The sequence below is a fragment of the Capra hircus genome, chromosome 1 (assembly GCF_001704415.2).
Source record: "Capra hircus breed San Clemente chromosome 1, ASM170441v1, whole genome shotgun sequence".
Classification (NCBI taxonomy): Eukaryota; Metazoa; Chordata; class Mammalia; order Artiodactyla; family Bovidae; genus Capra; species Capra hircus.
The window spans coordinates 87,823,188-87,834,650 of NC_030808.1; the positions used below are offsets into that span (position 1 = coordinate 87,823,188).

Sequence of the window (11,463 nt, forward strand, 5' to 3'; positions counted from 1 at the left end):
TGAGATGCTTGGATGGCATCACCAACTCAGTGGGCATGAGTTGAGTAAACTCTGGGAGTTGGTGATTTACAGAGAGGCCTGGCATGCTGCAGTCCATGGGGTTGCAAAGAGTTGGACATGACTGAGCAACTGAACTGTACTGAAGACACTTGCATACCACTTAAAATTTGTTTATATATATATGTATTTCTTTCTTTTTTTTTCTTTTTTCTTTAACATGGCTATAGGCCCTTCTTTTGTGCCTAACATATGACTACAGAGGGACTTCCCTGGTGGCTCACATAGTAAAGAAGTTGCAAGCAATGCCAGGAGACCTGGGTTTGATCCCTGGGACAGGGAGGTCTCCTGGAGAAGGGAATGGATACCCACTCTGGTGTTCTTGCCTAGAGAAGTCGATGGAAAGAGGAGCCTATTGGGCTATAGTCCATGGGATTGCAAAGAGTTGGAGACAACTGAGCAACTAACACTGTGACTATAGAAACCTAGCAAAACTCTGAGGCAGCCATTCAGGGGAAGATTTAGACTCATATCTTTCTTTTCAATCCTGAATTCTGTTATTAAACTTTTGTACTTTCCCCAATCTCTTAAATTCCCTTTAGTATTGAAAATACAGGGATGGCCCCATAGCATGACCTTTCATCTTCCAGCTGAGGAAACCTGGGTCCTGTCACCCTCTTCTGACTGTCCTTTCCCTACCAAAAGAGATCCAGCAACTGTATCTCCTCTCCAGTTCTTTGGAAAAGGACTGAAAATTTTTGTTTCTTAGCCTCCCTTCCAGAAACTTTCACATGGATAGAATTATTTTTATTCTTATGATGGACAGAAGTTTTGAGAGAGTACCTGTTGGGTGTTTGCTTAGACATGCTTCACTAGGCAAGTGTGAAGCAAAAAGTGACAGGCCTTCAACCCAAAACTAAAAGCCATGGGGATGAGTGTGGGCAGTAAGCGGGGGATGTTTGGCTGGATAACCTCACTGGTCAGCCTCCTTTCCCTTATGACAGGAGGAAGGGAGCTGCCAATTCTCAAGATCACCTAAGGGAAAGGGTTTGTTCTACATTTGTTCTTTTATTAAAAAGGCAGTGTCTTATTTCAGAGAGGAGTTAAGTTTAATGAAATCTAATGAATACTTTTTGAGTAACTCTAAAGTACCAGGTTGTGTGCTGGGCATAGGCATGAAAAACATAGACAATTTGAAACAGATCATTAGAGAGAAATAGGACAAAGCCAGGAGGAATGAAATGGGACAGCAATGAGGCTGAAGAGGCGCTCAGTAAAAACTCTACACTTCGCAGAAAGTGATGTGAAAGTGAAAGTCATTCAGTCATGTCTGACTCTTTTTTGACCCCATGGACTGTAGCCCACCAGGCTTCTCTGTCCATCAAATTCTCCAGGCAAGAATACTGGAGGGGGTAGACATTCCCTTCTCCAAGGGATCTTCACGACCCAGGGATTGAACCTGAGTCTCCTGCATTGCAGGCAGATTCTTTACCCTCTGAGCTACTAAGGGAGACTACACTTCACCGAGGTGGGCCACAGATTTGCTCTCAGAAGTCTGTGGTATCTAGGGCATGCTAGTTCACAATGCCTATGAGATATAAACAAAAGCATTGCTCATGTGAAACAAATATTCCTGGTTCTGAAGTCAGATAGGACTTCTTCAGTGTCCTCAAACAATGAGTGCTGTATACATGTTTATTAAGCACAAATGGTGTGCCAGGCTTTGTGTTCTGTGCTGGAGAAGGGGACATAATCCCTACGGTAAAAGGATGTAGAGATGCCCAACTGTCTGTCTGGGAACACTCTGGCCCACAGGGATATTCTGAACTTTTGAGTTCTTTGAACCCTAGTGATGGACAGAGGAGATGAGGGAGTAACTGAGATGTTATTTTCATTCCCATTTGACACTTTTAAAAAAGAAAACTCACAAAATCTAGTGTAGAGTTTAAGTTTGCACTTGTAGTATCTGCTTGATTTTGGCAAGTGGGACTGTTTGAAATGTTTCACAGAGGAGAGGAAAACAGTATTCACAGTCTGCTATGTGATATGGTTTCCTGCAGTATTGAGACACAGGTCCCTCAAGAGAGATTTCCTTTTCTGTGTTTCCCAGAGCTTTCACATTTGTTATGGCATTTCTGCTTGATGTGGAATAGAGGGGAAGCTTAAAAGACCCAGAAAATTCACTAATGAAATAGGAGCTGTGTGGAGCCTCAGGATTAGTCAGTAACCACAGTGGATTGAACTGGGGAGCATTCAGGTCCATGATGTGTCCAATTAGGCCTTGAGAAAGTCAGCTATCAAGTCTGACCTTGCCCTTCACCCTGATCCTCTTTCTCAGCAATGGAAAGAATTAGGTTCATTTTCCAGGTTTTTCTTCTTGATGCTCAGTGCAAGCTGTTTGGGGGAACATTCTTCCCTCCATTTCTGCATAAAGATGCCCTTAGCTGTGCAACAATTCACTTTTGGTGAGTAGTGACTAAACTTTGTCAATCACAGAATCATTTCTGAATCTATGGTACACAGGCAGTTTCAGCAAATATCCAATAAATATTCCTAAGTTTAAGGTCCTAATTATGGGGATGTCATGTGTCAAATTTCCAGGCACATTTCCCCCCTCTCTTTGCAGGGTGCACGTCTGTCTAATATCCATTTTGTGTAAACTGGTGTTGAATATACAATTTTGTCCCTGTGGAACACAGATAGTTCTATCCCTTGCTCATGGCCTTTTACTTGATCCTAAACACCTCTTGACATATGATGGGATGGCATGGATTCTCACCTATTCACTGAAATATACCATCAGAAGGGTAAATATTCTATAGAATTTATAATTTTTAAAGCTTTTATCTTTACTCTCTCAAGAGAATGTGCTGTTTTGCTTTTTAAGAGATATCATGTTGAGGTAAAGAGATTTAGTTTTAATTTAGACCTAAGTTGTGAATGTTTGACTTTGCGAAAATTATTTCATTTTCTGAGTTCAGCTTCATTTTGTGAAGTGGTGATAGTAGTGGTACCTAATATGTGGGATTGCTGCTGCATTTAACCAGTGAGTTCATATAAAATATTTAGTCTTATACAGTGCCTGGCATATTGTAAGCTGTTGATAAAATGTGGCTATTGTTACTTTAGGAGTAGGGTTTTAGTCAGGATTAAATGAGATGATTTTTGTGAAGTTTTTAGCATAGTGCTGGCATATAGTATATCATAGACACTTAACAAATGTGGGTCCCTCTTTTTCTCTCATTTAGATTCTCAACCTCACTTTATTTTCTTCCCTTTTATCCTTATCCTACTAAATGCTGTGCAGAGGAACTCAGTGCTTACAAGCTTTGATTAAAATTTTAGAATCTCTCAGCATTCAAGATAAAAGCTAAACGAAATTGAAAGCAGTGGTTCTGCCTGTGCTTGGAGAGTCTTAGTTGTCACACATGGAGAAGGATGGTACTAGTCTTCTAGCGGGTAAAAGCCAGGAATGCTGCTGAACATCCTTCAACCTACAAAACAGGTCTCCGCCCTTCTCTCACAGACACCAAAGTAATGTTCCACCCCAGATGTTAGTGGTCCTGAGGTTGAGAAATTCTGGTCCAAATATGTATCCTCTCTGCATGCGGGGAAACCAGAAAGCTTCAGAGTGGCTGACAAAATGAGGGGTGATGTTGAGTTTGGAGCTTTAAATAATTGGCTAATTCATACAAGTTACTCTCCATTCAGAATAGCTGTCTTCCTTATTATAATTATATTATATACATACATATGTGTATGTATAAAATATGGTATTGTGCTTGTGTGTGTGCTAAGTTGCTTCAGTCGTGTCTGACTCTTTGCGACCCTGTGGACCCTAAAGTAGCCCTCCAGGCTCCTCTGTCCATGGGATCTCCCAGGCAAGAATGCTGGCGTGGGTTGCCATTTCCTTCTCCAGGGGATCTTCCTGACCTGAGGATAGAATCCCCATCTCTCACGTCTCATGCATTGGCAGGCGGATTCTTTACCACTAGTGCCACCTCGGAAGACCATATAGAATTATACTACATATCAAAAATGGATGTATTTTCTGGTTTTGCACAAAAATTCATTTGAAATATTCTCTTAAACCAGATGGGCATTTTGGGGGATCCCTGGTAAGTAAAGTTTTAACCTCTCAAAGGAGATCAGCATTGAGAAGTTTAACAACCACAGTGAATCAATACTCAGCCACTGTTTATGATCCCAGTGACAGCGTTGTTGCCAGGAGAGGCAGCGGCCCTTGAACCTACTTGCAGCTCCTAGAGATTGTTAGTCAGTCAGTTGCTCCACCAGAGCATGCCAGCTTATCAGCTTAAGCTGCTTCAGTTTGATTAGTGACAAGAGGTTGTTCGCTGGGTTTAAAAGCTAAAGAAAAAGAATATGTGAGAGGGTGTAAAAATTTAAAAATAAAATCCTTTTGAATCTCATTCTATAAAGAAGCAGAAAGCTTGACTGATATCTCTTTGCCTCCTTTTGTCTCAAATCAAACATTTTCAGTAGTGTGTCTCATGTATCAGTAAAACCATGCCCATTCCTTGGTGACTATAGGAAAGGTTACTATTTTTGGTGAGCTTGGGGAATAGTAATAGGAAGGAGAGGTGAAGATGGAGAATATTTTAATTTTCTCCTCAGGAATATTCTGTATGTTTCTCATGCTACCTTAAGATCATGGTTTAGTGACCTTCTGACATGGTAATAACTGTATTTTCAATGTATGTATTATACTTCTAATTAAAGGCAGAGGACAGCTAACCAGAGAGTGAAGAATCACTGGGCCAAGAAGGTGAGCCTACTGTTTGGTGTTACCTTTCCCCGTGGAGTGTCTGTTGATTCTAAAAGGGGCTGAGATCCCAGAAAGCTGGACAGAATTTTTGATAGGCTTGTAGAGCTAGGGGTAGGAATGATCATTACAGCCTCTCAAATGTGGGCCCATATTCACTTTGGGTTGGGACAGTTCAAGGCTGCATCCTAGGAGTGATGGTCAACCTGAAGAAGATTGGTCCTCACAGGGACTTCAGCTCAAACTTGAATATTTCGGTTTATGTAGTCAGAATGAGGTGATCATGATTTGTAGCTAGGGGCCTTGCAAAAGCAAATGGAAATAAGTTTCGGAAAAGATGATGTCATGACATCAAACTAGGCTTAGAATTGTTTTTATAAATATTTTTCAGATATGATGTCTGACATCTAATAAAAAAATAGCCAGACATTACAATATAGCATAAAAACAATCAAGAAACAAAAAATAGAAGAGGCCCATAGGGCCTTCAGATTTCTTGAAGTCATCAAAATAAGCTTTAAAATAACTACAATTTTACTTTTTATGTTGAAGAATTTAAAAGACAAAAATTAGAATATTGCAGAAAACTAGAAAGTATAAAATAAGATTGAAACGGGTATTCTAGAAATGAAAAATATGGTAAAAGAAATTAAGAGCTCAATGGATTATGGGTTTAATGATAGATTTTTCAGAGCTGAGGAAAGAATTGCAAATTAGAAGATAGGTCAATATCTAGAAAGAAGCACAGAGAGACAAAAGGAGGGAAAAATACTAAAGAGACAGGGAGCTATACAGGGGATGAAATGAGAATGCCTAACATGGTCCATTGGAGTCTTAAAAGGACAAGCAGGAAAGAATGAGAGCAGAGGAAATATTGATGAGATAATGACTGAAGACCCCCTAAAATTGTCAAAGAACATCAAGGAACAGCAGGAACAGCAGGTCCTTGAAACACTAAGCAGGCAAGATGGAAATAAATGTTCACTTTGGCACATAATAGTAGTTCAACTGTGAAGAATTAAAGAAATAATCTTTAAAGCAGACCAAGATTACCTTCAAAGAAGTAGCAATTAGACTGAGAGCTGATTTCCAAATAGTTATAATTCTTGCCAGAACACAAAGGAATGTTTTCAATGTACAGAAACAAAAAAATAGCCAACTTAGAATTATATACTCAATGAATATATACTTTGAGAATGAAAAGAAAATATATTCAGATAAATGAATACTTTCAGAGATTTTTTTTCTGCAAAGTCCCTAATGCCTTTTATTTCAGTCAAAAAAAATCTATTTATATATTTCCCTTCTCTTAAAGTTCCCCATTTGTTGTAAAATCAGTTTACACAGTTTTTCTAAAGGTTACATTCAGCTAACTCAACAACCCACCGCTTACTAGTCCTGTAAAGTTCAGGAATGATGGACATAACAGGGGACTCTGGAGTCCAATGGCCTGGGTTTAAGCCTGGCTTTGCTGTCACTAGTTAGGTGAGCTTCAACAGCTTGCTGAATTTCTTCAGGAATCTTCCTCATTTATAAAGGAGGTCATAGTATTTCAGGAGAGTTATGAGAATTATGTAGGGGGCTTTGCTGGTAGCTTAGATGGTAAAGAATCTACCTACAATGCAGGAGACACAGATTTCTTTAGAGAAGATATTGTACTAAATATTAAAGAATGTTCTTCAGGAAGTAGAAAAAAATAATCCAGATAGAAGACCAAAGATAAAAGAAGGGATGAAGAATAAGGAAATGGAAAATGATGGGGACGCATCTAAGTAGATAACTACGACATACAAAAGCCGGAGAGGTGATGGCACCCCACTCCAGTACTCTTGCCTGGAAAATCCCATGGACGGAGGAGCCTGGTGGGCTGCAGTCCATGGGGTCATGAGCAGTGGGACACGACTGAGCAACTTCACTTTCACTTCACTTTCATGCATTGGAGAAGGAAATGGCAACCCACTCCAGTGTTCTTGCCTGGAGAATCCCAGGGACGGGGGAGCCTGGTGGGCTGCCGTCTATGGGGTTGCACAGAGTTAGACACAACTGAAGCGACTTAGCAGCAGCAGCATATACAAAGGCAATATAATATCTACATGGGCTTAAGATACATATAGAATAAAAATGATAATATGTAACCTGAAAAGAGAATAAATGAAGGTAAATGTTTTAATAGCCTTGATTAGTCAAGATTTCAAGTTGTAATGACTAGTTAAACACTAAAAGAACAGTAACAGAACAGATGACTTCCAAGTAAATAGAGGGGAAAATGGAATCATAAAAATAATCCAGTGAGGAAAGGGTGGTCTTTTCATAAAGGGACTTGGGCAAATGATTGTCCATATGAATAAAAAGAAAATCTAGAAACTTGACTCTTGCATGAAAATCAATTCCAGGCAGATTGTACTCAAAATGTGAAAGGAAAAAAAAATAACATTTCTAGAAGATAATTTGGGAGAATGGCTTCATGACTTCTGGATAGGTAAAGACTTTTTAAACAGACAGCAGAACAGTCAAACAATTGAAAAAAAGAAAGAAAAGGTAAGAAAGAAAGAGGAAGATAAGGAAAAAAGAAAAGAAAAATAAATATTGACAAGGACAAGATTTGGTTGCACTAAAATTAGAAACTTCTTTCATTCAAATACATCATTAAGAGAGTGAAAAGATGACATTTCATATCCAGAAGATGATTTGCAACACAACAATCAAGGAAGGTTTGCATCTAGATTTAAAGAATTCCTATATTGAATACTAAGAAGAAACAATCCAATGGAATCAATTCAATAGAAAACAAGGGGCTTAAACAGATATCATACACAAAAAATATTCAAAATGCCAATAAATGAATGAAAAGGTACTTGATGGCATTAGTCATCAGAACTGTAAGGTTCTGATTTCCTGCAGTGCAGGACATGTTTTATAGTAAAACATTGCTTTCATAGTAATTACATAGAGGATCTCTATGGGTGCTTAAGCTGCACTTTTTCATTTCTTGCATGTCTCACAGTTAAAAACAAGGTAAATAAACTAAACAGTGACCTAGTATCAGCTGACAGCAGACAAAATACTGGTTCTAAAATTTTAGCAGAGACTTTCTATGGTAGTTTCACTCCCAGTTTATAGCTGACATATTGCATTCACAGGGCTATACTAATAAAACATCAAGACAAGAAAATGGAAATATGTCTCAGTTTTTCATGTCTATTCAGTTTTGGCCAATTTTCAGTTTCTTGGAGATTTGAGAGTTTTATAGGTATCCATAATTACAGGACAGTTTTTATTTAAAAACTTGATTTGAGGGATCTCGAAAAACACACATTTTGTGGGAGAACTAGCTATGTATATTTGTAGAATAGGATTAAGACTGGTATTGTGTGTATTCTTTTCCACAAATAAAAGGAAATCAGAGTCTACCTTGTGTCTTCAGAGATATTTGCAAGAATTCTTTTAAGTTAATGTGACCAAAAGGCAAGGGTTTCCTTATTTGTGTTAATATATCAGAAAGCAAATCCTATGTTCTAGTATCATGCTCCACAGCTATTGAATTTTTTCAATACATATAATCTGTATCATTTAACTGCTGATAATTGTAGAGTTTTTACAAGAAAGACGAGTTGTGAGAGTTGTATCCTGGTGACGAGGGCCAATTGTCCTATTAGAGAATGGCAGCAGGTTGTCTTGGCATATGAAAGTACTCTGGCCATCTAAATTGTGTTTTCGTAAATCAAAAACACAATGTATTTAACTTAAAATTGATAATGGCAGGTTGATTCTGCTGACACTTTACTGGTTATCCCAGACCTTTTAAATGCAAATTTTATTTGCAGCTTTAATACAGAGATACTAAACATTTAACAAGTGCACTTGAATATATTAGTGCTGGAAAATTCAGCCTCGATGAACCTAGCATAAATGAAGAAATAGGCACAGGCACACAAACTGTGACCATGGGTTGAAGGTCCTGCCTGTGCTTTGCTGGACACTCTCTGTACTCTGTTCTCATTCTCACAATGACCTTGCAAGATGGTCATTGTTAGTACCTTTTTAGAGAAGAAGATACTGGGGCTCAGAGAGGTTAAGTTACAGCTCCAAGACCATAGAACTAAGTGACAATGACCTTGGGAAAGCAAAATACAGTTTAACCCCATGGTTCCCAGGTATATGACAAATACCTGTTGAGGTTTTTTTTTTTTTTTTTTTTTTTGGCTTATATAACTCTGATTAAGCTGCGCATTTGCTTTGAAAAATTTAATCTATTTGTGTATCAATAAGGATTTGATGTTTACCCTTCTAAATGGAAGTAAAGGCTAAATCTTCACTGCTACAAAATGGGGACTGGTTTGACCATGACTTGCACAGAAAATAAATGTTTCTCAGTTAAGAGTCAAGTAGTGCAATGAACTCTGTGACTGGATGAGGCAGGGTCTATTGTGCGGTGGCATGTTTGCTTTGAAATGCTGGCACAGAGGAACTACAGACAGAGAGAGATGGACTGGCGTGGAGCTACATGAGGGCGAATGAGATGCAGTGTGTGCCAAGCTCCTACCTTCTGATTGATTTTTATTGTCTCTTCTGTGTGGTAGAGGAGGAGCTTTTCACCGGAAGAAGTCAGGTTGACATACACCTGTAGGCAGGGATACTGAGAGAGTTTCCAGCAGTCCGGACCACAACTGAAGGAGCAGTTAAATGTTTCTGTGATGGACGCATTCAGCAAGGTGCACTGAGCCTCCTCGGTCCATACACTACACAGAGAGGAGAAGAGTAAGCACAGATGCCAAGGGCGCAGAAACTGTCAGTTCCTTGACCTGAAGAATCTCCCAAATCTACTTGTAATGTGTATGCCTTTGCATAGAGCAGCTTTGTCAAAGTGAAAGTTGCTCGGTCATGTCCAACTCTTTGTGACCCAATGGACTATACAGTCCATAGAATTGTCCAGGTCAGAATCTGGAGTGGGTAGCCTTTCCCTTCTCCAGAGGATCTTCCCAACCCAGGGACTGAACCCAGGTCTCCCACATTGCAGGCAGATTCTTTACCAGCTGAGCCACAAGCTAACTACAATATAAACATAGATAAACTTTGCCTGGCATCTGAGAACTTTTCCAGTGATTTCTATCAAATATAGTATCATCTTTTCCAATGCTTGATTTAAATTAGATTTTTTTCCTTATAAAATTCACCAGTAAGGGTAAGGCAACATCTTTTTACATCAGAGCCTGTACCCACCCTGCATTTCTACGTTGTAACCTGCTTCATGTCATGCCTTGGTCCTCGCCTCACAATGTCTGCCTACTTTGTAGGCAGAGAAGATGTAAGGGAGAAGGGGAAGAGAGATGATAAAAGAGTGGAGGGGCTTAAGGTCTGGTGTGATAGGTGAAAGGACCATGATGCATTTCTTTAAGGCCTTCCTAAAAATGGAGAAAAGATAACTTCATCTTTTGATTAGACCAAGAGCCATCAGTTATTGTACCCCTTTCATCCTAACTGATGCTTTACATACATTGTCTTTTTTGTCTTATATGTTGGATACGAAATTCTTTTAAAGGTCAGTGACTTGATGGTCAGAGAAGTCAAATGCATGCAAAGACACATAGCTAGTAGGTGGTGGAAATTGTGACTCCACCCAGTCCTGTATTTCTCTAAAGCCCAGGCTCATTGTGCGGTACTGCACTGCTTCCCTACAGTGGAAAAGAGGCTATTATACGAGATTAATGGATTCCTGTCCATGTCCTGAGACCTCTCAGTTAGAAAGATTAAACAAACAAAAAAAACCTCTTGAGCTGCCCATTGGTCAGCTTTTCATTTCAAACTATTTATAATTTTATGATCAAGAGTAATATTTGAGATTAGGAAGTAATGTACCCAGAATTGATGTTTCACTTCTGGATATAAACTGATTACCAGAGTGATTAGAAAATAGCACTTTTCTTTGCAGATTAGTAGCTCTTCTTTTTGCTGGAAGTGTGTTAATAGGGCCCCTCTTTTCATGTCCAATTTTGTACAGAGCCAGGATTCAAGCCCTGACTCCCTCTGGTGTGGCAAATTTTCTGGGGACTTGAGTGGTCAGATTTTGCTTATACAAGGAAGAAAAAAAAAGTCTTAGAGGATGCTAAGCATTTGTGAGTATTGGAAAACGGTTTTGGAATCAGTGAGCTCTGCGGCCTGAGGCATCCATGCTTTCACTGAGAAGGAGTAGAGCTGAAAGCATCAGAGAAACAGAGTAGAGCAGCCATAAATGGGAAAGAGGATGCCTTAATTTTAGCAAATTACTGTGTTTCAACTAGATTTTGCTTCTAAAATGAAAGTATTAATTTAAGTGGGGAAATGAATGCCACAAAATGGTTTGATTCTCTTGGATTGAAACCTCAGTTTTTCATTTGAAAGGGCCTCATTTCTTTAAACTGAAGCGTCATGAGACTTTCTTGATTAGTTAAAGCAATGCTGGGCTTTCCCATGCTCAGAGTGTCAATATGGACAACAGCTAGAAACACTGGGGAGTTTCGTGGGTTACTAAGGGGGAACACACTTGCCAACTCAGTGTTTGTATCTATTTGGTAAACCCAGGGCAAACACTTAAATAAGAAAAGTTCAAAATCTGTTATTTTAGAAAGTGCAAAGAACACCAGATTTGAGCTCCTTGTGATAATGTAGAGAGGTGGGATGAGGTAGGAGGTGGGAGGGAGATTTTA

At 39.1% G+C, this 11,463-nt stretch overlaps 1 protein-coding gene across 1 annotated transcript in view; it reads right to left on the reverse strand.

Annotated features, from left to right (window-relative positions):
• Positions 1–11,463, reverse strand: part of KCNMB2 (potassium calcium-activated channel subfamily M regulatory beta subunit 2) — a 303,937-nt gene that overhangs the window by 11,852 nt on the left and 280,622 nt on the right. Inside the window, exon 4 of the mRNA XM_005675293.3 lies at positions 9,324–9,519. Coding sequence (XP_005675350.2) covers positions 9,324–9,519 — 196 coding nt within the window. The remainder of the gene's footprint in view (positions 1–9,323; positions 9,520–11,463) is intronic.